Source organism: Oncorhynchus mykiss, chromosome 6, assembly GCF_057628025.1.
Source record: "Oncorhynchus mykiss isolate SJ-2025 chromosome 6, ASM5762802v1, whole genome shotgun sequence".
Classification (NCBI taxonomy): Eukaryota; Metazoa; Chordata; class Actinopteri; order Salmoniformes; family Salmonidae; genus Oncorhynchus; species Oncorhynchus mykiss.
In genome coordinates, this window is record NC_143027.1 from 46,029,525 (window position 1) to 46,053,817 (window position 24,293).

The 24,293-nt window shown below is 41.7% G+C and overlaps 1 protein-coding gene across 1 annotated transcript; it reads right to left on the minus strand.

Moving 5' to 3' along the window:
* Nucleotides 1-11,272: 11,272 nt before the first annotated feature.
* Nucleotides 11,273-23,842, minus strand: LOC110526037 (histone H2A.V). Its single transcript, XM_021606628.3, has 5 exons — nucleotides 23,119-23,842; nucleotides 21,544-21,621; nucleotides 13,233-13,346; nucleotides 12,927-13,056; nucleotides 11,273-12,746 (listed from the first exon to the last, which is right to left on the minus strand). The coding sequence occupies exons 1-5, from the start codon at nucleotides 23,119-23,121 to the stop codon at nucleotides 12,685-12,687; spliced, it is 387 nt and encodes a 128-aa protein (XP_021462303.1). The 5' UTR covers nucleotides 23,122-23,842; the 3' UTR covers nucleotides 11,273-12,684.
* Nucleotides 23,843-24,293: the final 451 nt, after the last annotated feature.

Sequence of the window (24,293 nt, forward strand, 5' to 3'; positions counted from 1 at the left end):
TTTTTTTTTTTACCACTACCTCACTTTGAGTAGGGTAAAGGTCACAAGTGACAACAAAGAAAAATACCTTGCCTAGGTGTGTGTGTGTTTGGAGTGAGAAAGAAAGAGAGCGAGAGAAAGAGAGAGGTGTAAAACATCAGTAGACTCCCAGGGGTCTTGTCTTAAACAGAAGAAAACGCAGAAGATGTGTCTCAATTGCCACAGAGATAGGGCTTTCAAAGGCTAGGAGTGAAACAAGGGGAGAGGTTTCCCTTCATCTCTCTTAGCTCAGTGGGTGTGCTTGCATTCTGCAGAGAGAGAGAGAAAGAGAGAGATGACATCAATATCACAAGTAGGGTTGTACATTTTGGGGAATATTCAGAGGTGGAAACTTTCTGTGGGAATTAAAGGGAATATATGGGAAGTAAATATATGCAAATGAACATTAATACTATTTAAATGTGGATGTTTTTTGCATTGGATATATTTACCATATAATATGGAGACAGAAACATAAACCTTTTACCTTATCATAAGTAGACATAATTGCAAATGATTTTGATTAAAATTTTTATAATTTATAAGTGCACATTTTGAGTGTTCCTTATTTGTTAAGTAAATAAAACGGAACCAAAAAAAGAAAAACGGAACCAACAAATGATAGTCTAAAAACTAAAGCTTTTGGTTGTCTTCCTCTCAGGCTTCCATGTCTTCTCCCTGGACCTCCTCAATGTCCACCTCTTGAACATCAGACTCTGAGGCCTCATCTTCACTGTCACTTTCCAACCTTGTTGAGGATGGCTCGTCATCAGGCTCAAAAAGCCTAAAATCTGCCCGGATGGCCACCAATTTTTTAACCCTTGTATTGGTCAGCCTGTTGCGTGCTTTGGTGTGTGTGTTCCCAAACAAGGACCAGTTGCGCTCTGAGGCGTAACTGGAGGATGATGGAGGCAACAGGCTGAAAGAGCCTCAGATCCACAAAGCCCCTTCCACTAGGTGGCTGATGAGATATGTTGGCATGACTGCAATACAGCAGTATGGGCTTCAGGCAGAAGTCCTCACGCTTTTGATGTATTTCAGAACTGCAGTTTCCTCTGCTTGAAGCAACAGTGAAGTCGGCAGGGCGGTACAGATTTCTTCTCTTACAGTGAGAGAATAAAGTATTTGATCCCCTGCTGATTTTGTACGTTTGCCCACTGACAAAGAAATGACCCGTCTATAATTTTAATGGTAGGTTTATTTGAACAGTGAGAGAGAATAACAACAACAAAAACGCATGTCAAAAATTGTATAAATGGATTTGCATTTATATAGAGAAATAAGTATATGACCCCTCTGCAAAACATGACTTAGTACTTGGTGGCAACCCCTTGTTGGCAATCACAAAGGTCAGACGTTTCTCGTAGTTGGCCACCAGGTTTGCACACATCTCAGGAGGGATTTTGTCCCACACCTCTTTGCAGATCTTCTCCAAGTCATTAAGGTTTCGAGGCTGACGTTTGGCAACTCAAATCTTCAGCTCCCTCCAAAGATTTTCTATGGGATTAAGGTCTGGAGACTGGCTAGGCCACTCCAGGACCTTAATGTGCTTCTTCTTGAGCCATTCCTTTGTTGCCTTGGCCGTGTGTTTTGGGTCATTGTCATGCTGGAATAGCCATCCACGACCCATTTTCAATGCCCTGGCTGAAGGAAGGAGGTTCTCACCCAAGTTTGACGGTACATGGCCCCGTCCATCGTCCCTTTGATGTGGTGAAGTTGTCCTGTCCCCTTAGCAGAAAAACACCCCCAAAGCATAATGTTTCCACTTCCATGTTTGACGGTGGGGATGGTGTTCTTGGGGTCAGCATTCCTCCTCCTCCAAACACGGCGAGTTGAATTGATGCCGAAGAGCTCCATTTTGGTCTCATCTGACCACAACACTTGCACCCAGTTGTCCTCTGAATCATTCAGATGTTCATTGGCAAACTTCAGACGGGCATGTATATGTGCTTTCTTGAGCAGGGGGACCTTGCGGGCGCTGCAGGATTTCAGTCCTTCACGGCGCAGTGTGTTACTAATTGTTTTCTTGGTGAATTTGGTCCCAGCTGCCTTGAGATCATTGAAAAGATCCTCCCGTGTAGTTCTGGGCTGATTCCAGCCTTGTGTAGGTCTATAATCTTGTCCCTGACATCCTTGGAGAGCTCTTTGGTCTTGGCCATGGTGGAGAGTTTGGAATCTGATTGATTGATTGCTTCTGTGGACAGGTGTCTTTTATACAGGTAACAAACTGAGATTAGGAGCACTCCCTTTAAGAGTGTGCTCCTAATCTTAGTTTGTTACCTGTATAAAATACACCTGGGTGCCAGAAATCTTTTTGATTGAGAGGGGGTCAAATACTTATTTCCCTCATTAAAATGCAAATACAATTATAATATCTTTGACATGCGTTTTCCTGGATTTTTTGTTGTTATTCTGTCTCTCACTGTTAAAATAAATCTATCATTAAAATTATAGACTGGTGATTTCTTTGTCAGTGGGCAAATGTACAAAATCAGCAGGGGATCAAATACTTTTTTCCCTCACTGTACATCTGCAAGCAGAGTCTGAACATCAAACAGGATGGCATTGTCTCCCTCAATCCATGCAATGGCTACTGCTATAGGTTTCAGGAGTTTCAGGCTGCTTACCACTCTCTCCCAAAATACATCATCCAGGAGGATCCTCTTGATGGGGCTGTCTATATCAGCAGACTGTGATATGGAAATTTCTTGGAGACTCCTTCCCCTCCAGGAGACTGTCAAACATGATGACAACACCACCCCAAAGTGTGTTGCTGGGCAGCTTCAATGTGGTGCTCTTATTCTTCTCACTTTGCTTGGTGAGGTAGATTGCTGCTATAACTTGATGACCCTTCACATAGCTAACAATTTCCTTGGCTCTCTTGTAAAGCGTATCCATTGTTTTCAGTGCCATGATGTCCTTGAGGAGCAGATTCAATGCATGAGCAGCACAGCCAATGGGTGTGATGTAAGGGTAGGACTTTAGACCAAGCAGCCTTTATGTTCGTAGCATTACCTGTCACCAGTGCAAATACCTTCTGTGGTCCAAGGTCATTGATAACTGTCTTCAGCTCATCTGCATGTTGTCCCTTGTGTCTGTCTGTGTTCTTGTAGAATACTGGTTGAAGGGTGGAGATGATGTAGCATGCTTTTGTCACTTCTAGGTTAGACTACTGCAAACTACTAAAGCACTAAATAAACTTCAGTTAGTGCTAAATACGGCCCAAAAATGTGATCATATTACTCCAGTGCTTGCCTCCCTACACTGGCTTCCTGTTAAGGCAAGGGCTGATATCAAGGTTTTACTGCTAACCTACAAAGCATTACATGGGCTTGCTCCTACCTATCCTTCCCGATATGGTCCTGCCGTGCATACCTACACGTACGCTATGGTCACAAGACGCAGGCCCACTAATTTTCCCTAGAATTTCTAAGCAAACAGCTGGAGGCAGGGCTTTCTCCTATAGAGCTCAATTTTTATGGAATGGTCTACCTAACCATGTGAGAGACACAGACTCGGTCTCAACCTTTAAGTATTTATTGAAGACACATCTCTTCAGTAGGTCCTATGATTGAGTGTAGTCTGGCCCAGGAATGTGAGGGTGAACGGAAAGGCACTGGAGCAACGAACCGCCCTTGCTGTCTTTACCTGGCCGTTTCCCCTCTCTCCACTGGGATTCTCTGCCTCTAACCCTATTACAGGGGCTGAGTCACTGGCTTACTGATGCTCTTCCATGCCGTCCCTAGGAGGGGTGCGTCACTGACGTGGTCTTCCTATCTGGGTTGGTGCCCCCCCCTTGGGTTGTGCCGTGGCGGAAATCTTTGTGGGCTATACTCGGCCTTGTCTCATGATGGTAAGTTGGTGGTTGAAGATATCCCTCTAGTGGTGTGGGGGCTGTGCTTTGGAAAAGTGGGTGGGGTTATATCCTGCCTAATTGGCCCTGTCCGGGGGTATCATCGGATGGGGCCACAGTGTCTCCTGACCCCTCCTGTCTCAGCCTCCAGTATTTATGCTGCAGTAGTTTATGTGTCAGCGGGCTAGGGTCAGTCTGTCATATCTGGAGTATTTCTCCTGTCTTATCCGGTGTCCGGTGTCCGGTGTTTAAGTATGCTCTCTCTAATTCTCTCTTTCTTTCTTTCTCTCTCTCTCTCGGAGGACCTGAGCCCTAGGACCATGCCTCAGGACTACCTGGCATGATGACTCCTTGCTGTCCCCAGTCCACCTGGCCGTGCTGCTGCTCCAGTTTCAACTGTTCTGCCTGCGGCTATGGAACCCTGACCTGTTCACCGGATGTGCTACCTGTCCCAGACCTGCTGTTTTCATCTCTCTAGAGACAGCAGGAGCGGTAGAGATACTCTCAATGATCGGCTATGAAAAGCCAAGTGACATTTTCTCCTGAGGTGCTGACCTGTTGCACCCTCAACAACTACTGTGATTATTATTATTTGACCATGCTGGTCATTTATGAACATTTGAACATCTTGGCCATGTGCTGTTATTATCTCCACCCGGCACAGCCAGAAGAGGACTGGCCGCCCCTCATAGCCTGGTTCCTCTCTAGGTTTCTTCCTAGGTTTTGGCCTTTCTAGGGAGTTTTTTCTAGCCACCCTGTTTCTACACCTGCATTGCTTGCTGTTTAGGGTTTTAGGCTGGGTTTCTGTACAGCACTTTGAGATATCAGCTGATGTAAGAAGGGCTATATAAATACATTTGATTTGATGTAGTTAATTATTCCTAACCCACGAACATTCGACCACCCATCAGAGATGATTGCAATACAGTCTGCTTTCTCTTATGATTTGCTTGACATTCACTTGAACTCGTCATCCAGCAAATTAGTAGATAAATCATGTCTGGTTGGAGGGGTGTATGCTGGGCGAGAAACATTCAGAAATCTCTTCCAATACACGTTGCCTGTGAGCATCAGAGGTGAACCAGTTGCATACACAGCTCGAGCAAAACATTCATCATCATTTCTCTGGCTACGTTCCTCCATTGAGTAAAAAAAAACGTTGTATTCCAGGAGGACCATGAGCTGTTGCTATCGATAAGGTGTCTGATTAATAATTTTGAGTAAATGAGTAAAAAAAAATATATACAATTCCATGTACAGATAAATAGTTAAGCAGTTAGATTAAACAACTCCTTCGTAAGATAAATGTATGGAAACAGGTGAATTAACACTCTTCAGTTAGCAGGCTCAAGCAAGCTAAAAACCCGCATGGTAGCAAAAACTATTGTTCAGTTAGAAATGATGTAAACACACTTTGCCGTAGGCTACTGTTTACTAGTTAACAAAAAAAGAATGTATATCATGTAAAATATATTCACCCCACCCAGTATTGTAATCAAAACTTACCCGAAAGCATGTAGTCCTTGGCTCAGACAGTGTAGTAGTGTGGGCTTAATAGCATCTCATTAGTGTGCAAGAATCAGCTGTACATGTGATTGAAGAATGCACTGTGCATGCAGAGGGTTGCAATTCCATTGAATTGGGGTTAACCAAAAAATTTGTATCCCACAAAAAGGTTCACTGTTATAAGCTAACTTTTTTAATTAATTTAAGCAAAATTCCCCAACTGGAAAATTTCCGGGAAAATTCTGGAAATTTGCAACTGTAATCACAAGTCCCTCTAAACACTGACACAATCCCCTAGCATTATGAATGTAATTAGCCCCACCTGCTATTACACCCCCATAAAGGAAATGAGAATTAAAAACAGGTTCAGCCCCTGGTTCGACTGTGATTTACTTCACCTCAAGAATTCCATTTGGCAAATCGCTTAGCACACGCATAACTCAGGCTAACTGGCTCTCTGGGGAAGGAACCAAAGGGAGTGACAAATATAGGGAAGGTAATCAGGGAAGTGATGGAGTCCAGGTGAGTCGGATGATACGCAGGTGCGCGTAAAAATGGTGACAGGTGTGCGCCATAACGAGCAGCCTGATGACCTAGAGGCCGGAGAGGGAGCACACGTGACAGTACCCCCTCCCCGACTCACGGCTCCAGCCACAGGATGCCGACCAAAATGATGCCAGTTCAGGCAAATGAGAAATAATTGCACTCAGGCTATCCGGAAGGCCAAAGTTAGTTACTTTAAGGAACAGTTCTCTCACTGTGGGTCTAACCCCAAGAAGTTCTGGAAAATGGTTAAAGACCTGGTGAATAAACCCTCCTCCTCACAGCTGCCCATGTCTCTTAATGTTGATGATGTGGTTATTACTGACAACAAGCACATGGCTGAGCTCTTCAATCACCACTTCATTAAGTCAGGATTCCTATTTGACTCTGCCATGCCTCCTTGCATGTCCAACATTTCCTCATCTACTACTCCTTCTAATGCGACTATCCTCAATGCTCCTCATTATTTTCCCCCTGCCCGCTACAAAGTTTCTAACTGCAAGCGATCACTGAGTCCGAGGTGCGAAAGGAGCTCCTTAAACATGACCCCTAAAAAACATCTGGGTCAGATGGTTTAGAGCCTTTCTTCTTTAAGGTTGCTGCCCCTATCATCGCCGAGCCTATCTCAGACCTTTTTAGCCTGTCTCTCCTCTCTGGGGAGGTTCACATTGCTTGGAAGGAAGCCACGGTGTCCTTTATTCAAAGGGGAAGATCAAGCTGATCCTAACTGTTATAGGCCAATGTCTATGTTGCCCTGTTTATCAAAAGTGTTGGAAAAACAAGAAAATAATCAACTGGCTGGCTTTCTTGATGTCTATAGTATTATTTTGGGTATGCAATCTGGTTTCCGCTGAGGTTATGGATGTCTCATTACAACCTTAAAGGTCCTAAATTATATCACCAACTGCCCTTGATTCTAAACAATGTTGTGCGGCTATTTTTATTGACTTGACACGGTAGACCATTTCATTCTTGCAAAGCAGTATTGGTGTCTCTAAGGGGTCTTTGGACTGGTTTGCTAACTACCTCTCTCAAAGAGTGCAGTGTATAAAGTCTGAATATCTGCTGTCTCAGTCACTGCCTGTCACCATGGGAGTACCCCAAGGCTCGGTCCTAGGCCCCACACTCTTCTCAATTTACATCAACAACATAGCTCAAGCAGTAGGAAGCTCTCTCAACCTTGTTCTGAACATCTCCAAAACAAAGGTCATGTGGTTTGGTAAGGAGAATGCCCATCTCCCCACCGGTGTGATTACTACCTCTGAGGGTTTAGAGCTTGAGGTAGTCACCTCATACAAGTACTTGGGAGTATGGCTAGACGGTACACTGTCCTTCTCTCAGCACATATCAAAGCTGAAGGCTAAGATTAAATCTATACTTGTTTTCCTCTATCGTAATACTCCTCTTTCACCACAGCTGCCAAACTAACCCTGATTCAAATGAACGTCCTACCCATGCTAGATTACAGAGATGTAATTTATAGATTGGCAGGTAGGTAGGGTGCTCTCAGATAGAATGACTTTACCATTCAGCCATCAGATTTGCCACCAATGCTCCTTATAGGACACATCACTGCACTCTATACTACTGTGTAAACTGGTCATCTCTATATACCCATTGCAAGATCCACTGGTTGATGCTTATTCATAAAACCCTCTTAGGCCTCATTCCCCAATATCTGAGATACCTACTGCAGCCCTCATCCTCCACATGCAACACTCGTTCCACCCGTGCCAATCACATTCTGTTAAAGGTCCCCAAAGCACACATATCCCTGGGTCGCTCCTCTTTTCACTTTGCTGCAGCTAGCGACTGTAACGAGCTGCAAAAAAAACCTCAAACTGAACGTTTTATCTCCATCTCTTCATTCAAAGACTCAATCATGGACACTTTACAGACAGTTAAAAATAAAATACATTTTTTTTGGTCACATAGACATGGTTAGCAGATGTTATTGGAGTGTAGTGAAATGCTTGTGCTTCTAGTGCCGACAGTGCAGTAATATCTAACAAGTAATCGAACAATTCCACAACTACCTAATACACACAAATCTAAGTAATGTGATGGATTAAGAATATGTACATATAAATATATGGATGAGCAATGACCAAGCGGCATAGACAAGATGCAATTCTGCAAAGCAGTTGTGGCTGCATTGTATTGGTGTCTCTACCTTCTTGCCCTTTGTGCTGTTGTCTGTGCCCAACAATGTTTGTACCCCATTTTGAGGTACTACCATGTTGTGATGCTGCCATGCTATGTTGTTGTCTAAAGTCTCTCTTTATGTAGTGCTGTGTTGTCTCTTGCTAAAAGGCCTTGTGCCTTTTGGTTGGCTGTCATTGTAAATAAGAATTTGTTCTTAACAGACTTGACTAGTTAAATAAAGGTTAAATAAATAAAATATAAGCTACGATATGAGGTCCTAAACTTATCATGAAAGTGCATCCTTGTAGCTGTGTGGGTTAATATAGCCAAAACATTTGCCTGAGCCAATGGCCACCAACCCCATACAAATTATGATTCATAACATTGTCATTTTTACACATAGTATTTTTGCAATGTGTCATGAATATGAACTCAATATAGCATTTTTATTGGTACAGAGCAGACATAATCATGCCCTATGTGTACAAACGTAAAACAAGCAGGGGTCTAGCCACCCCTTGAAGTTCTTGAGAGAGCAGCCAAAGAAGTGAGAGAAGGGAATGAGTCCATTCGAGCAGCATCAAGTTATGAAAAAACAGACGGAATGACACTGAAGAGGTACATTGACAAAAAAGAAAACAAATGATCCTTTGTGGAAGGACTTATTTGGAAGACAATTGGAGGTTTACTTGGAGTTAGTTGCAGCATGTTTAGCAATGCATATACAATACATGACCAACAGCATGAACATCTCATTCCAAAATCATGGGCATTAATACGGAGTTGGTCTCCCAGAGAACGTGTTTACACTGCTCCAGAGTCCAATGGCGGCGAGCTTTGCACCACTCCAGCCAACGCTTGGTATTGCGCATGATGATCTTAGGCTTGTGTGCGGTTGCTCGAGCGTGGAAATCCATTTCATGAAGTTCCCGAAGAACAGTTCTTGTGCTGACTTTGCTTCCAGAGGCAGTTTAGAACTCGGTATCAAGCACTTACAGTTGAACGGGGCAGATCTAGCAGGGCAGAAATTTGACGAACTGACTTGCTGGAAAGGTGGCTTCCTATGATGGTGCCACATTGAAAGTCACTGAGCTCTTCAGTAAGCCATTCTACTGCCAATGTGTGTGTATGGCGATTGCATGGCTGTGTGCTCAATTTTATACATCTGTTAGCAACAGTGTGGCTGAAATAGCCAAATCCACTAATTTAAAGGGGTGTCCACATACTTTCGTATATACTGTGTATTATGGTACAGCTACATGGAAAGATGTCAGATATTGATTCTGGTAGTATTGCTAAGAATGGATAAATTCAGGGTGTCTAGCAGCTTGATCATTATATTTACAGGCATATATTATGGTAAGATTAATTGATACTCGTCTCATTGTAAGTGGTGAAATATGTACAGCTAGTTATAATTGTAATGGTTTAGTAGATTATAATAAGACTATCAGTCTTTACCTGGCTAAAAGAAAAGGAATATAATATCTATTATTTACAGGAAACTACAATTACAGATTAGGTTGTATTGAAAAATGACTGGGAGGGAGAACTATATTTCTGTTATGGGCAAAGAAACTAAAAAAAATACAAATTTTGATCTGAATGTGCAAACACTCCAAACATGAGTTTAAAAAAAAAAATGTAACTAGGCAAGTCAGTTAAGAACTAATTCTTATTTACAATGACAGCCTGCCAGGGAACAGTGGGTTAATTACCTTGTTCAGGGGCAGAAGTACAGATTTTTACCATGTCAGCTCAGGGATTTGATTCAACAACCTTCCCGTTACTGGATCAATGCTCTAACCACTCGATAGCGGGGTGGTTTGGTATTTTATTAGGATACCCATTAGCTGTTGCAAAAGCAGCAGCTACTCTTCCTGGGGTCCACACAAAACAGCAATAGACAAGAACAGCTCAAAGACAACAAAAAAAAAGTATTGTTCTGTTTAAGGCACATAGTTTGTGTATGCATTGATATGTAGGCTATCTAGGTCAAATAGGGGAGAGGCGTTGCGCCACGAGGTGCTGCTTTATCTGTTTTGAAACCAGGTTTGCTGTTTATTTGAGCAATATAAGATGGAAGTTCCATGCAACTAAGGCTCTATATAATACTGTACGCTTTCTTGAATTGGGGACTGAAAACATCCTTGATCTTTTTGGCCTTCCTACATCGGGTGCTGTAGGTGTCCTGGAGGACGGGTAGTTTGCCCCCGGTAATGCGTTGAGCAGACTACACCACCCTCTGGAGAGCCTTGCGGTTGAGGGTGGTGTAGTTGCCGTACCAGGCGGTGAGACAGCCTGACAGGATGCTTTCAATTGTGCATCTGTAAAGATTCGTGAGGGTTTAAGGTGACAAGCCAAATTTCTTCAGCCTCCTGAGGTTGAAGTCTCTGTTGCACCTTCACCACACTGTGTGGGTGGTCAATTTCAGTTTGTTAGTGATGTGTACGCCAAGGAACTTGAAGCTTTCCACCTTCACAGTCATCTAAAACAATTCCAAACAGAATAAGTCCAGCTTGAAGTCCTAAAAAACAGAAATGAGTCAGCTCTGGTTCATGAAGACCGAAGATGTAGTGGCCAAAAAACTATTTTAGCATGGGCAGGGACATTGAGGGCTTACTCCATTTTAAAGTAGTCAACCGGGTGGGGAATCCTATGGGTTGTAGCCTCAATGGCGCTGCCCATGCTGTCACAGACGCTATAATGGTATAAAGATGAGTCCATCTCTTATGGTTCGGCCATTCCTATGGGGGAAAGAAATTGGGATAAATGCGGAAACATTTCCATGGTTAACAGGCTGAGGAGATCATACGTTCTCTATTAGATGATCAGTTAACATGACCTTCATGAATTATGAAGCCTTAACGTACTCACTTGGATGACATAAAATGCTTCAAAATTCACAAAAAGTGACTAGCTGATTCTCATGGGAGATTTATTCTAAGCCTGTGTTTACCAGACTATTTTTGTGGAGTTTATTATAAAAAAGCCATTAATTTCTTAATTGGCCAACTCTTTATAAACCTTGAAATTTAAAAAAGGTTTCCAGTAGTATACCCACTCTAGCCCTAGCCATGATAGTCTGTTGGAACTGTTTGCAAATAAAAACATTACAACACTTATCATAGCATGCCAAAGTTTCATAACACTACAGGATATTCTAATAATTTAGCCAAACAAATACAGAAGAAAACCACAATCAGCTTCGTTTTTATAAAAATGAGTTTTAATTCCATTTCAGTATAAAACATTTCTGAAGCCCTGCCAAATCAAATTCAACTGTCACAATCTGACAAAGGTATGATTATTTCCTCTGTCCTGCCCAACAATCTAAAATGGCAGACAAATTAGGGCTGAGCGATCAAATTAATTTAAGCGATATTCCAAATGCCTATATCGCAAGAATCAATGTTTGTATTTCTCATGAGTGTTATGGTCTGTTTGTTCTCATGTCTTTTGGTCTCGACTTAGTCACTCCTTCCCACTAACACCAGAGAACTGTATATAAATGACTAGATGAACGTCTCCACCCAAAAAATGGGAGATGTCCCAAAGGCGGGAAGGCAGGTAACAAGCTTAAACTCAAACCATTGGGCTCATTTTGGACAGATCTGACAACAAAAAGTCGCTATTTACAATTAAAGTTTGGTCCATCAAAAAAATAAATCATATGGACACTTTAGAGACGTTAACAATACCCTTTGTCTGAACTACTGAAATTGCAAACAGAGCAGACTAACAAAAATATATGCTCAGTTGCAGCATTGCACTACCAAGTACAGCGAGCAGCATTTTAGCAAAGACATATAGTAGTGGTCTAGTCTTAAATCTGCAATAAGGATAAAATAATGATTGGCAATGTCTCGTTCTGATTAAGTAGGCCACTTAATTTCAATCTTAACAAAGTACAGGATAGCATGCTGTTTCAACAGTTGAGACAGAAGGGTGTGTTCATAACTCCACTGTTCTGCCTTGTTAGCTAGCAAATAGAGCCAAGTTTGCAAAACTTGAAATATAAAGATTAGCTGGCTACCTACTAGCACGTGGGCTTGTGCTTGAAACTGGTTAATTTTCAATGCCTGCTACAATAAGTTAATTATTAGTGAATGTTATTATGTATGCTTCTGGTTAAATTTGTAAGGAAAGGGAATTTCCATAAACTTGAAAGCTTGATCAGTGATGGCAAAAAGCATGTTAAACTACTTTGATAAAATAGTGTGTTGTGGAAGGCTTATATTTAGCCTAGGTATAATTTCACACGCCATGGATTAGATTGTTGCTAGACTTTTTTTTAAATGCAGTGTATGACTTAATTGTACAATAACTTTTTTTTAAATTACATTTAGGAAACACCCATACGTTTTTTTTTTTTAACATAACAGATTTTTAGACCATAATCGCCCAGCCCTAATACAAATGTGTTTGTCTTAAGAGTGCTCTCATTATGGGAAATATTACAATAATGAAAAAAAACAACCTTAATCACTCATCGTTAGCTATAATATTAATAAAATATCAAATGTGAAGTTCTGGTCAGTCAAATCAGTCTGAATACAAGTGTCTCCGAACACAGTCCAGTCAGAATACAAGCCTTCACAGTCAACAAGATGGTCTGTCTATGCAGTCTTCTGCTGTCCCTTCTTCCCGATCAAGGACTTATGGATGTGAGGGATCACACCTAGAAAAAGCAGCAAACAAGAATACGATTGAGTGTATGCATGTTACAAAATTAATGTCATTCATACGATGTGTGTGTACTAGACAATATAAATTACCAAAAACAGGTGCATATGCGGTGTTTCTCCATATAACGGTGTGAGAGCAAGTCATCTAATAACAGTGTGCCTTCTCAACTCACCTCCTCCAGCAATGGTGGCCTTGATGAGGGAGTCCAACTCCTCGTCTCCACGGATAGCGAGCTGCAAGTGGCGAGGAGTGATGCGCTTCACCTTCAGATCTTTGGAAGCGTTGCCCGCCAACTCCAGCACCTGGAAACAAATCAGCAAACCTTAACTCAAAAATATAATGATTCAGAGGTCTACTATTCAATAGCACTCTTAGAATATCTTTCCAATCCCACAAGTGGATAAATGACATTGTTTACATGACAGCAATAGTCTAATACAACAGAATGTATTGGTGTCAGATGGTGTGTTAGGCTCACCTCAGCAGTGAGGTATTCGAGGATGGCAGCACTGTACACGGCCGCTGTGGCTCCTACACGGCCATGGCTGGTAGTACGAGTCTTCAAGTGCCTGTGGATACGACCCACTGGGAACTGGAAGGAAGAAACCAGGGGGAAAATGAGGATGTGGCTTTTTATACATAGCAATATTAGGTGGGGAGACAAGTGGGAAAAACCTTGAAGGACAGACATAGGGATTTAATCTCATCTGTTGGACAGTTGCCAGGGAGTGTTGCCACTACACCAAGGCCCTGCACGGAATGAGTGGTTTCTAGTAATAAGAGCACTGAGACATGAGAAACAAAAAAATGCAAACCAGTTGAATGGAAGAGTTATTTTTAATACCAGGAACATGCAAAACATTGCTACTCTTGCTTTGAAAAGAGAATAACACCACGGAAACTCAAGGTCCATTATAAATGACAAGGTGCATATACAGTGCATTCGGAAAGTATTTAGACCCATAATGACAAAGCAAAAACTGTGAATTTTTTTGGACAAAAAAAAAAACTGAAATATCACATACATGTTCAGATCTTTTACTAAGTCCTTTGACAGCCTCAAATCTTCTTGGGTAGAACAAGCTTGGCACACCTGTATTGAGTTTCTCCATTCTTCTCTGTAGATCCTCAAGCTCTGGTTTGATGGGGAGCGTCACTGCACAGCTATTTGCAGGTTTCTCCAGAGATGTTCAATTGGGTTCAAGTCTGGGCTCTGGCTGGGTCACTCAAGGACATTGAGACTTGCCTGAAGCCACTCCTGCATCATCTTGGCTGTGTGCGTAGGGTGGTTGAAAGGTGAACCGTCGCCCCCAGTCCGAGATCCTGAGCAGGTTTTCGTCAAGGACCTCTGAACTTTGCGCCATTAATCTTTCCCTTGATCTTGACTAGTTTCCCCAGACACTGCTGCTGAAAAACATCCACACAGCATGCTGATGCCACCACTGTGCTTTACCGTTAGGGATGGTGCCAGGTTTCCTCCAGACATGAGGCTTGGCATTCAGGCCAGAGTTCAATCGTGGTTTCACGGTCTGACAGTCCTTTAGGTGCCTTTTGGCAAACTCCAAGCGAGCGGTCATGTGCCTTTTGCTGAGGAGTGGCTTCCGCCTGGCCACTACCATAAAGGCCTGATTGGTGGAGTGCTACAAAGAGTTCTCCTTATGGAAAGTTCTCCCATCGCCACAGAGGAACTCTGGAGCTCTGTCAGAGTAACCATCGGGTTCTTGGTCACCTCCCTGACCAAGGCCCTTCTCCCCCGATTGCTCAGTTTGGCCAGGCGGCCAGCTCTAGGAAGCGTCTTGGTGGTTCCAAACTTATTCCGTTTAAAGGGGGGGGGGGGGAAGCCATTGTGTTCTTGGGGACCTTCAATGCTGCAGAAATGTTTTAGTACCCTTCCCCAGATCTGTGCCTTGACAATCCTATGAGTACTACGGACAATTCCGTCAACCTCATGGCTTGTTTGTGCCGACATACCTGTCTAAGGTCCCACAGTTGACAGTGCGTGTGCGCGCCTTCCCAAATCATGTCCAATCAATTGAATTTACCACAGGTACCACAAGAAACATCAAGGATGATCAATGGAACCAGGATGCACCTGAGCTCAATTTCAAGTCTCATAGCAAAGGGTCTGAATAGTAATGTAAATAGGGATGCACAAATGACTTTTTGGCCAGTACCGATATGTTCCCTGCCAAAATAACTTTGTTTATAAAAAAAAATGTGCAGCCCTTTAACTGTACTAGAATGCTTAAACTCTTGGATTTAGGAGGCGCTCTTAATTTTTGGATGAAAAACATTCCCGTTTTAAACAAGATATTTTGACACGAAAAGATGCTCGACTATGCATATACAGTGCCTTGCGAAAGTATTCGGCCCCCTTGAACTTTGCGACCTTTTGCCACATTTCAGGCTTCAAACAAAGATATAAAACTATTTTTTTGTGAATAATCAACAAGTGGGACACAATCATGAAGTGGAACGACATTTATTGGATATTTCAAACTTTAACAAATCAAAAACTGGGCGTGCAAAATTGGGCGTGCAAAATTATTCAGCCCCCTTAAGTTAATACTTTGTAGCGCCACCTTTTGCTGCAAATACAGCTGTAAGTCGCTTGGGGTATGTCTCTATCAGTTTTGCACATCGAGAGACTGACATTTTTTCCCATTCCTCCTTGTAAAACAGCTCGAGCTCAGTGAGGTTGGATGGAGAGCATTTGTGAACAGCAGTTTTCAGTTCTTTCCACAGATTCTCAATTGGATTCAGGTCTGGACTTTGACTTGGCCATTCTAACACCTGGATATGTTTATTTTTGAACCATTCCATTGTAGATTTTGCTTTATGTTTTGGATCATTGTCTTGTTGGAAGACAAATCTCCATCCCAGTCTCAGGTCTTTTGCAGACTCCATCAGGTTCTTCCAGAAGGGTCCTGTATTTGGCTCCATCCATCTTCCCATCAATTTTAACCATCTTCCCTGTCCTTGCTGAAGAAAAGCAGGCCCAAACCATGATGCTGCCACCACCATGTTTGACAGTGGGGATGGTGTGTTCAGCTGTGTTGCTTTTACGCCAAACATAACGTTTTGCATTGTTGCCAAAAAGTTCAATTTTGGTTTCATCTGACCAGAGCACCTTCTTCCACATGTTTGGTGTGTCTCCCAGGTGGCTTGTGGCAAACTTTAAACAACACTTTTTATGGATATCTTTAAGAAATGGCTTTCTTGCCACTCTTCCATAAAGGCCAGATTTGTGCAATATACGACTGATTGTTGTCCTATTGACAGAGTCTCCCACCTCAGCTGTAGATCTCTGCAGTTCATCCAGAGTGATCATGGGCCTCTTGGCTGCATCTCTGATCAGTCTTCTCCTTGTATGAGCTGAAAGTTTAGAGGGATGGCCAGGTCTTGGTAGATTTGCAGTGGTCTGATACTCCTTCCATTTCAATATTATCGCTTGCACGGTGCTCCTTGGGATGTTTAAAGCTTGGGAAATCTTTTTGTATCCAAATCCGGCTTTAAACTTCTTCACAACAGTATCTCGAACCTGCCTGGTGTGTTCCTTGTTCTTCATGATGCTCTCTGCGCTTTTAACGGACCTCTGAGACTATCACAGTGCAGGTGCATTTATACGGAGACTTGATTACACACAGGTGGATTGTATTTATCATCATCATCATTAGTCATTTAGGTCAACATTGGATCATTCAGAGATCCTCACTGAACTTCTGGAGAGAGTTTGCTGCACTGAAAGTAAAGGGGCTGAATAATTTTGCACGCCCAATTTTTCAGTTTTTGATTTGTCAAAAAAGTTTGAAATATCCAATAAATGTCGTTCCACTTCATGATTGTGTCCCACTTGTTAATTCTTCACAAAAAAATACAGTTTTATATCTTTATGTTTGAAGCCTTAAATGTGGCAAAAGGTCGCAAAGTTCAAGGTGGCCGAATACTTTCGCAAGGCACTGTAATTGACAGCTTTGGAAAGAAGACTGACATTTCCAAAACTGCGAAGATATTGTCTGTGAGTGCCACAGAACTGATGTTACAGGCGAAACCCAGATAAAAATCCAAACAGGAAGTACAGCATTTTTTGAAACCACCTCATGCCAATGACTCCTTATATGGCTGTGAATGAGCTTACGTTTTCCACGCATTCCCAAGGTGTCTACAGCATTGTGACGTCTTTTTACGCATTTCCATTGAAGAATGGCTGTAAGGGACCATATGTAGCATGTGGTCACATGGTGTCTCCCGGAGAAAATCTTGCATAAAATACTGAGGTAGCCATTTTTCCAATCGCTTCTTATGAGAAACCAACTGCCTCTACGGATATATTGTCGAATATATTTGTTAAAAACACCTCGAGGATGGATCCTAAACAACGTTTGCCGTGTTTGTCTATTATGTAGCTAATTTTGAAAAGTTTGGCGTTGTATTAGTAGCATTTTTGGTCGATTTCTCAGCCAAGCATGAAGAAACGGGAGCTTTTTCGCCTACAAAAATAATATTTTTGGAAAAAAAAAGGAACATTTGCTATCTAACTGGGAGTCTCCTGAGTGAAAGCAGCCGAAGTTCTTCAAAGGTAAATTTAATTTGGTTGCTTTTCTTATTCGTGAAAATGTTGCCTGCTGCCAGCAGAGCATTATGCCATGATAAACTTACACAAATGCTTGTCTAGCGTTGGCTGTAACGCATATTTTGAAAATCTGAGATGACAGTGTTGTTAACAAAAGGCTAAGCTTGTGTTTGAATATATTTATTTTATAAATTAATTTGCGATTTTCATGAATAGGAAAAGTTTAGGGGTATGTCCGTTGCGTTATGTTAATGCGTTTGAGGCTATTACTACGCTCCCAGATACGGGTTTGCTCGTCGCAAGAGGTTAATCCACACACACAAAACGGTCAACCAAATCGTTTCTAGTCATCTCTCCTCCTTCCAGGCTTTTTCATCTTTGAACTTGCATGACGACAGGCATCTAAACTTTCATATTATTACTACAATGACTGGCAACACAGTTAGTCTTGCAATCACCCACGTGGGTATAAGCAATGAGGAGATGGCATGTGGGGACCTGCTTCTATAAACCAATGAGGAGATAGGCGAGGCAGGACTTGCAGCGCGATCTGCGTCAGAAATAGGAGTTCTTTTTTAGCGCATGACAACGCAGACACTCGATGCGCGCGAGCAGTGTGGGTGCAATAATTGAATAACAGATTTCTAAATTTGCAATGCGAGTGGTGTGGTCAGCCTATCAGGAGTCTCACTACGGACATGGCAATTTAATGCCTTGGCCACATCGGCAGTCCTCATGCCTCCTTGCAGCATGCCTAAGGCACATTCACACAGATGAGCAGGGACCCTTGGCATCTTTCATTTGGTGTTTTCCAGAGTCAGTAGAAAGGCCTCTTCAGTGTCCTAAGTTCTCATAACTGTGACCTTAACTGCCTACTGTCTGTAAGCGGTTAGTGTCTTAACGACCGTTCCACAGGTGCATTGTCATTAATTGTTTATGGTTCATTGAACAAGCCTGGGAAATAGTGTTTAAACCCTTTACAATGAAGAAATGGATTTAAGAAACTTTGAAAGACAGGGTCCTGCTGAGTATGTGTGCGAAATATATAACAACCCCCAGTTCAGTGCTTACCCCACCGTGGACACTGTACCGAACCATTCAATACAAAAACGCACATACCATTTCACCCCTGGAGTCAAGCAGTGAAGTTCCAGCTGTCTGTCCTCGGCGCACTCTGTCTATTTCCAACCCTGTTTTTTTTTAATTTTTTTTTAATCTGCATCGAAGTAGCGGTCCTTGTACGTAGTGTCGAGCATGGTGGCGACAGGCTCAGAGAAAACGCCAGTCGCTTGTTCACAGCCTTGAGTACATGTCTAAGTTAGTGTCAGCAGTTTTGTTGAGCAGGCGTTTCATTGCCATGACAGAGGGTATCACGTCTGCTGCAGGTGCATTTGATTAGCTTATTTCCTGAGTCAGTTGTTGGATTGGCACTAGGAACATGTTCATGTTTCCAAGTTAAACGTTCTCAAATGCCATTGAAATGGCAGCAGTGGTATGAGAACCAGCACTTTCTTGAGCAAGCAATACGGCTTTCCTCTGTAAGAAATCTTCATCGACCCACTGTGCCGCCAGAATCAGCATGCCCATGGGGCTGATGTCGCTGGTCCAAATGTTAGTCATGAAGCTAATAGCAGTGACGCCCATAGATGCGCAGTATTGTTAAAATGCACAACTCTGGTAGGGAAACATCTGGAAAATAGCATCTACTTGGTAGTGTGTACCGGGGCTCGAGGTGCTCGACCAGTTGGTGGAAGCAAACATCATCCAATCAACAGAACAGTTGATTGTAAAGGGCAATGAATCCCATTATCTTGCCGTTAATGGATTTCGTCTTTGAGTTCACTGAAGTGCTTACTCTTTCAAATGACTGCTCAACTTGAACTTGTTAGAAGTGTGCGCCTAGCATTTCTGCTTTTGTTCTGTTTAGCACTATTTTTCATGGCATCATCTACCTAAGCTTGCTGGCATTTTTAGCTAATATCGGCCGATTACGATATATCGTGCATCCCTAGTAAATAAGGAACTTAATAAAAACATAAAATCACATTTGCAAACATACCTAAAAACCTGTTTTCGCTTTGTTATTATAGGGTATGGTGTAGACTGAGGAAAAATAACTATCCATTTTGGATAAAGTCAGTCTGAATTACTATCCCAATCTGCTGAACACAGAGAGAACAATATAAAGGCAACAATTTCAAAGATTTCACCGATTTACAGTTCATAAAGGAAGTCAATTTAAAAACCATACTGAACAAATATGAAATGCAACTTGTAAAGTGTTAAGCAGTGCTTCATTTGTCAAATCGTGAGGTGCCGGCCCAAAGTGCGCATGAGGGGAGGGGGGTGACCTGGGGAGTAAAATGTTAATCAGCTTTATAATACAGCATTGCATGCATAGTCACATTTGCGTCATGGTATAGATTAGTAGAGGGACTTACAGATGTGGCACAAATGGGAGTGTTTTTAGTAGCCTTGGGTCCAGGAAAAATGTGTTCTTTTATAAACTCATTTCACGGAATTCGACATCATTTTACATGACTGGAGACTTTGGCAGAATATTTTTTAATACCGCACAAATGAACGGAATGGCAGGGTACTTTGACGTGTCAAACAGATCAATAAAAACTACCATGCCTTGATTCCATCAATAGCCTACGTGTATGGAGATGTACTGTAGGCTACAATAAGAGGGGGAAATTAAGCTGAAAACCATTTTTTAGGATTACCCAACGATGGGCAGCTCACTCGCTGGTGATTGTCAAAGCGCTCACGCCAAAAGCCTCTCGTTAAACAATATTTGGAAGTGGATCAAATATTTTAGTAGCCTACAACACACTCTTCCCTTTACAACGCATTTTCCCTTAATTGTATTTGAAATCTTGCGAATGGGCTGTTGTCTGCATGGTTTTCACTGACAGATATGCCACACATTCCTGACTGTAGGCTATTCCTTGTTATTGGTCTACAATACAGCTAGGCCATTTCCAAAGAATATATCTATTAATCCCCTGTGGCTAAATTATAGGTCTCCTCATGGTGTAGTAGGCTATTCTGAATGATTTCATTTCTGAACAGACAGCAGTACTTCAATAACTTTGGCAAATGTGTTTACAATTATCAGGGGTGCTGCAGTTCGTTCAGAACCCGTCACAAGGCTATCATTCTATAAGGAAATAAATAAGGAAATGCAACGCTAAAGAGATGAGTTGCAGGCTCACGTCTAGCAGAGTAGAGATCATAGAAAGTGAATTTCATTCTGGAGACATACTGGAGTGCTTCACACAGCCACGCGTTGGTCTCAAACATAAGTTACAATGTTGTGCAAATCAACCCAAATAAACTTAGAATATTGGGCCCAGCTTGAAAAAAACTAACTTTCTCAGGTGATTTGAGTGTGTGTATTAGTAAACAGAGGCAACTCAAATTAGCTTTTGTTAGAGTCGACATATTGCAAAAAGTGAAAATTATTCTTCATGCAACGAGAGGTTCCAGATCCAGTCAAATCCAGAACAAAACAGCCCCAAACTGAGAGGTGCCAGATCCTGTTCCAGCCTGATCCAGCTCATATTAAGCACTGGTCCCATGTTTCACAAAATGAAATAAAAGATCCCAGAAATGTTCAATATGCATGAAAAGGTAATTGCTCTCAAATTCTGTGCATAAATTTGATAATCCACCCACCTGACAGGTGTGGCATATCAAGAAGCTGATTAAAACAGCATGGGGACAATAAAAGGCCAATAAAATGTGCAGTTGCCACAAAATGCCAAAGATGTGTCAAGATTTTAAGGGACTGTACAACTGCAGGAAAGTCCACATTCAAGTCTTTGGCAACAGCTCTGATGGCCATACCTGCAGTCAGCATGCCAATTGCACACTCCCGCAACTTGAGACATCTGTGGCATTGGGTGACAAAACTGCACATTTTAGAATGGCCTTTTATTGTCCCCAGCATAAGCTGCACCTGTGTAATGATCATGACATTTAATCAGCTTCTTGATATGCCACACCTGTCAGTTAGGTGGATTATCGTGGCAAAGGAGAAAGTCTCATCAACAGGGATGTAAACATTTGTACACAGATTGAGAGAAATAAGCGTTGTGATTATGGAACACTTCAGGATAATTTCTCAGCTAACGCAACCAACAATTCAAAGTTAAGTTTATATTTTTATTCAGTATATAAGGTCTCTGTAGTGGTATTCAAATCTTACCTGCAGTCCAGCTCTCTGGGAGCGCGACACTGCTTTCGCCTTAGCTTTGCCACTGTCTTTCCCTGCCTTACCACCAGCCTGGAATAGATGGTGCAAGACACAGCATTACAAAATTAGCCAGTAGAATGAGACTTGAAACCATGTAATTTGCATGCATTATTTTTTAGTCAAGTACATCTTCCCCAAATGACCAGATAAATCCCAACTCTTGTTAATTGGCCCATATTACCTCTTCAAACAAAGTAAACATTTTGACATATACATTTTACACACAGCATTCACAACAAAGATTGTTTTTATGCACACATGTATACCATAAATGTCTTAGTGTTACCAGTAATAACCATTAACCTTGAGCTTTTTAATCCCAGCTCTTGATTTCCATGTGCCAACTACTTTACCTGTTAATTTCATTTCAAGCCTTTAAAAAAAATGGCATAGTATCCAATGCGAGTTAAAGATACCTTTTCCGATGAGTATTATAATATTGTTGACTGACGATGCTTTCCAAATCACCCATCACTGCTATTGTAGGGTTTAAATTAGTGTTTTTCAGCCATTCCTCAACCTGTGATGAGAAACAATCTACATTTGGGGAATAACAATAAATGAACTAATGATTGTCGGCGGCAAGAATTTTGAATTATAATTTAAATAGAAAAACATTTGAATCAATCATTGTTCTGTTTATCAATTCCTACACCATCAACCATGGAATTCGTACAGCGATAATCTCTTCACAGCTATTTTGCACGTCTGTCAACATTTGTCATAAAATGTCAGTGTTTCTTAAATCCTTGGGACCCAAAGGGAGCCCAAATAACCTGACTGTGTCCCAGGTCACCAATCTTCACTTGCCTGGCTGACATGGCTAACGTTACCTAGACAAAACTCAAGATTGATTCATATGTCCATATATAAATAACTAATTATGAAGATGGTTAGCTAACTAGAAAGCCAGGCGAATCACCCCATTTTGGTTTACGTTTCCCGCCAATTCTTGACAAGCAACAACTCAACTGGCATCAAATGAGAAAGCTAACTAAGCTGGATAACACTATTGCAAAGTGGAGCGTTAAATAAACTCATTGAATTAGCCATTTGCTTAAATTTACTGCAATGCTAAATGGCTAATTATTAGTATCTAGTTAGATCACCTCGACAGACTTTGCAATATTGACATGATACAGAACTGCCGCGGAGCAACCAGACCAGCCAACACACAAAAAAAATTGCTAGGCTAACGTTAACTAATTTTAATAGTTAACGTTAGTAGCCTACTTGCCACATTATTTGCATGCAGAAATGGCAGAAGATGTAATTCATGTGGGAAATGTAACACCAGCAATTACCAAACAGAAAATAAAGTTAAAAAGTAACTTAACTAGCTACAGTAACGTTAGTAGCTAGGAACCCGACCTTGCTAACTTAGCTGGTAAACGCTAGTTTAGCGTTGCTTTTCAGTCAATTTGAAGAAGTAGCACGTAATGCTAGCGAATGTACAATTAAACCATAAACAAATTCTATACGAATCTGTAGTTAATGAAAGTATCGCTACAGATAATAAAGACATACCATTTCGTTATTTTGTTGTGGAACTGAGGAGATCGGAAACAATTTCGGTTCAAGACCGAGAGAAAAAATAAAGCCCTTAACAATACTATACCCGGGACTCCTTGCGAATGGACGGTGACCAATGGAAATTCCTGTTGTTTATTTTAATATTTTTTTCTGACCAATCACAGCGCTGCTTGTACAGATTTCTACCCCCACCCCCTAAATCGGCGTGTCTTTCTTTGCCCACGAGACCAACAAGTAGGCGGGTTCGCTGTAGCTAGAAAATGCCACTCAAAATGTATGCTTTAAAAAAAAATTGACGCTCAATATAATTCACTTGCTTTGACTAATACAATTCTGAAATATACTACGTGCATGTGCATAACTGGAGATTGCATACACAACTCGTCTTTGATAATGCATGCATATATGTAGCATAGGCAGCCGATAGCGTGCGTTAGATCTACACCACAGCTATAACAATGAGCTAACAATGGGTTAGTTATAAAATCTTTCTCTGCATCTAGTGTTGATGTGCCCAGATGGTATTCCACAGACAGAACAATGAGACAGATATTTCACGGATGTATAAAAGTGAAGCTACCGCTTGACGTTTCCACTCGGTGAGAGAAGATGGATTTGCCTACCCTAAGGGAAATATGCAGATGTTGCTAGAACGCGCAAATAAGATCTCGCTACCTCGAGCTTGGTTCTGCCCACTTTGACTGATTTGTTTCAATTTGAAACGACAGGCTGTAGTCTATCTTGGTTGAGTTATACATTTTCGGACAATTTATGATGTTGCACATAGCGTTCAGCCAAGGTTGTATAACATCCTAGATTGTCCGAAAATGGTGGTGGAAAAATGTGTTTTATTAAGACAGTACACATTTTTCCATTTTTTTTTGTATAAGTCCCGCCATTAAAGCTAGTTAATTAAAGAAATGACGCCTTTGCAGCCTTGTGTACAAGCTGGTGCACGGGGGACACGTGTATTACTGGGCACATCAACCCTAGACCATAGTGCAGATCTAGCGACCACTATCCGCTGCCTAGCATAGACGCAAAGTTGCAAACTAACTGCGTGACCGAAAATATACATTTGCCAAACAAAATAAATTGGTATCTAATTAGTACACAATTAACTCAATACTGTGCTAGTTTAGCTGAGTATCATATTTTAAAACAGACCA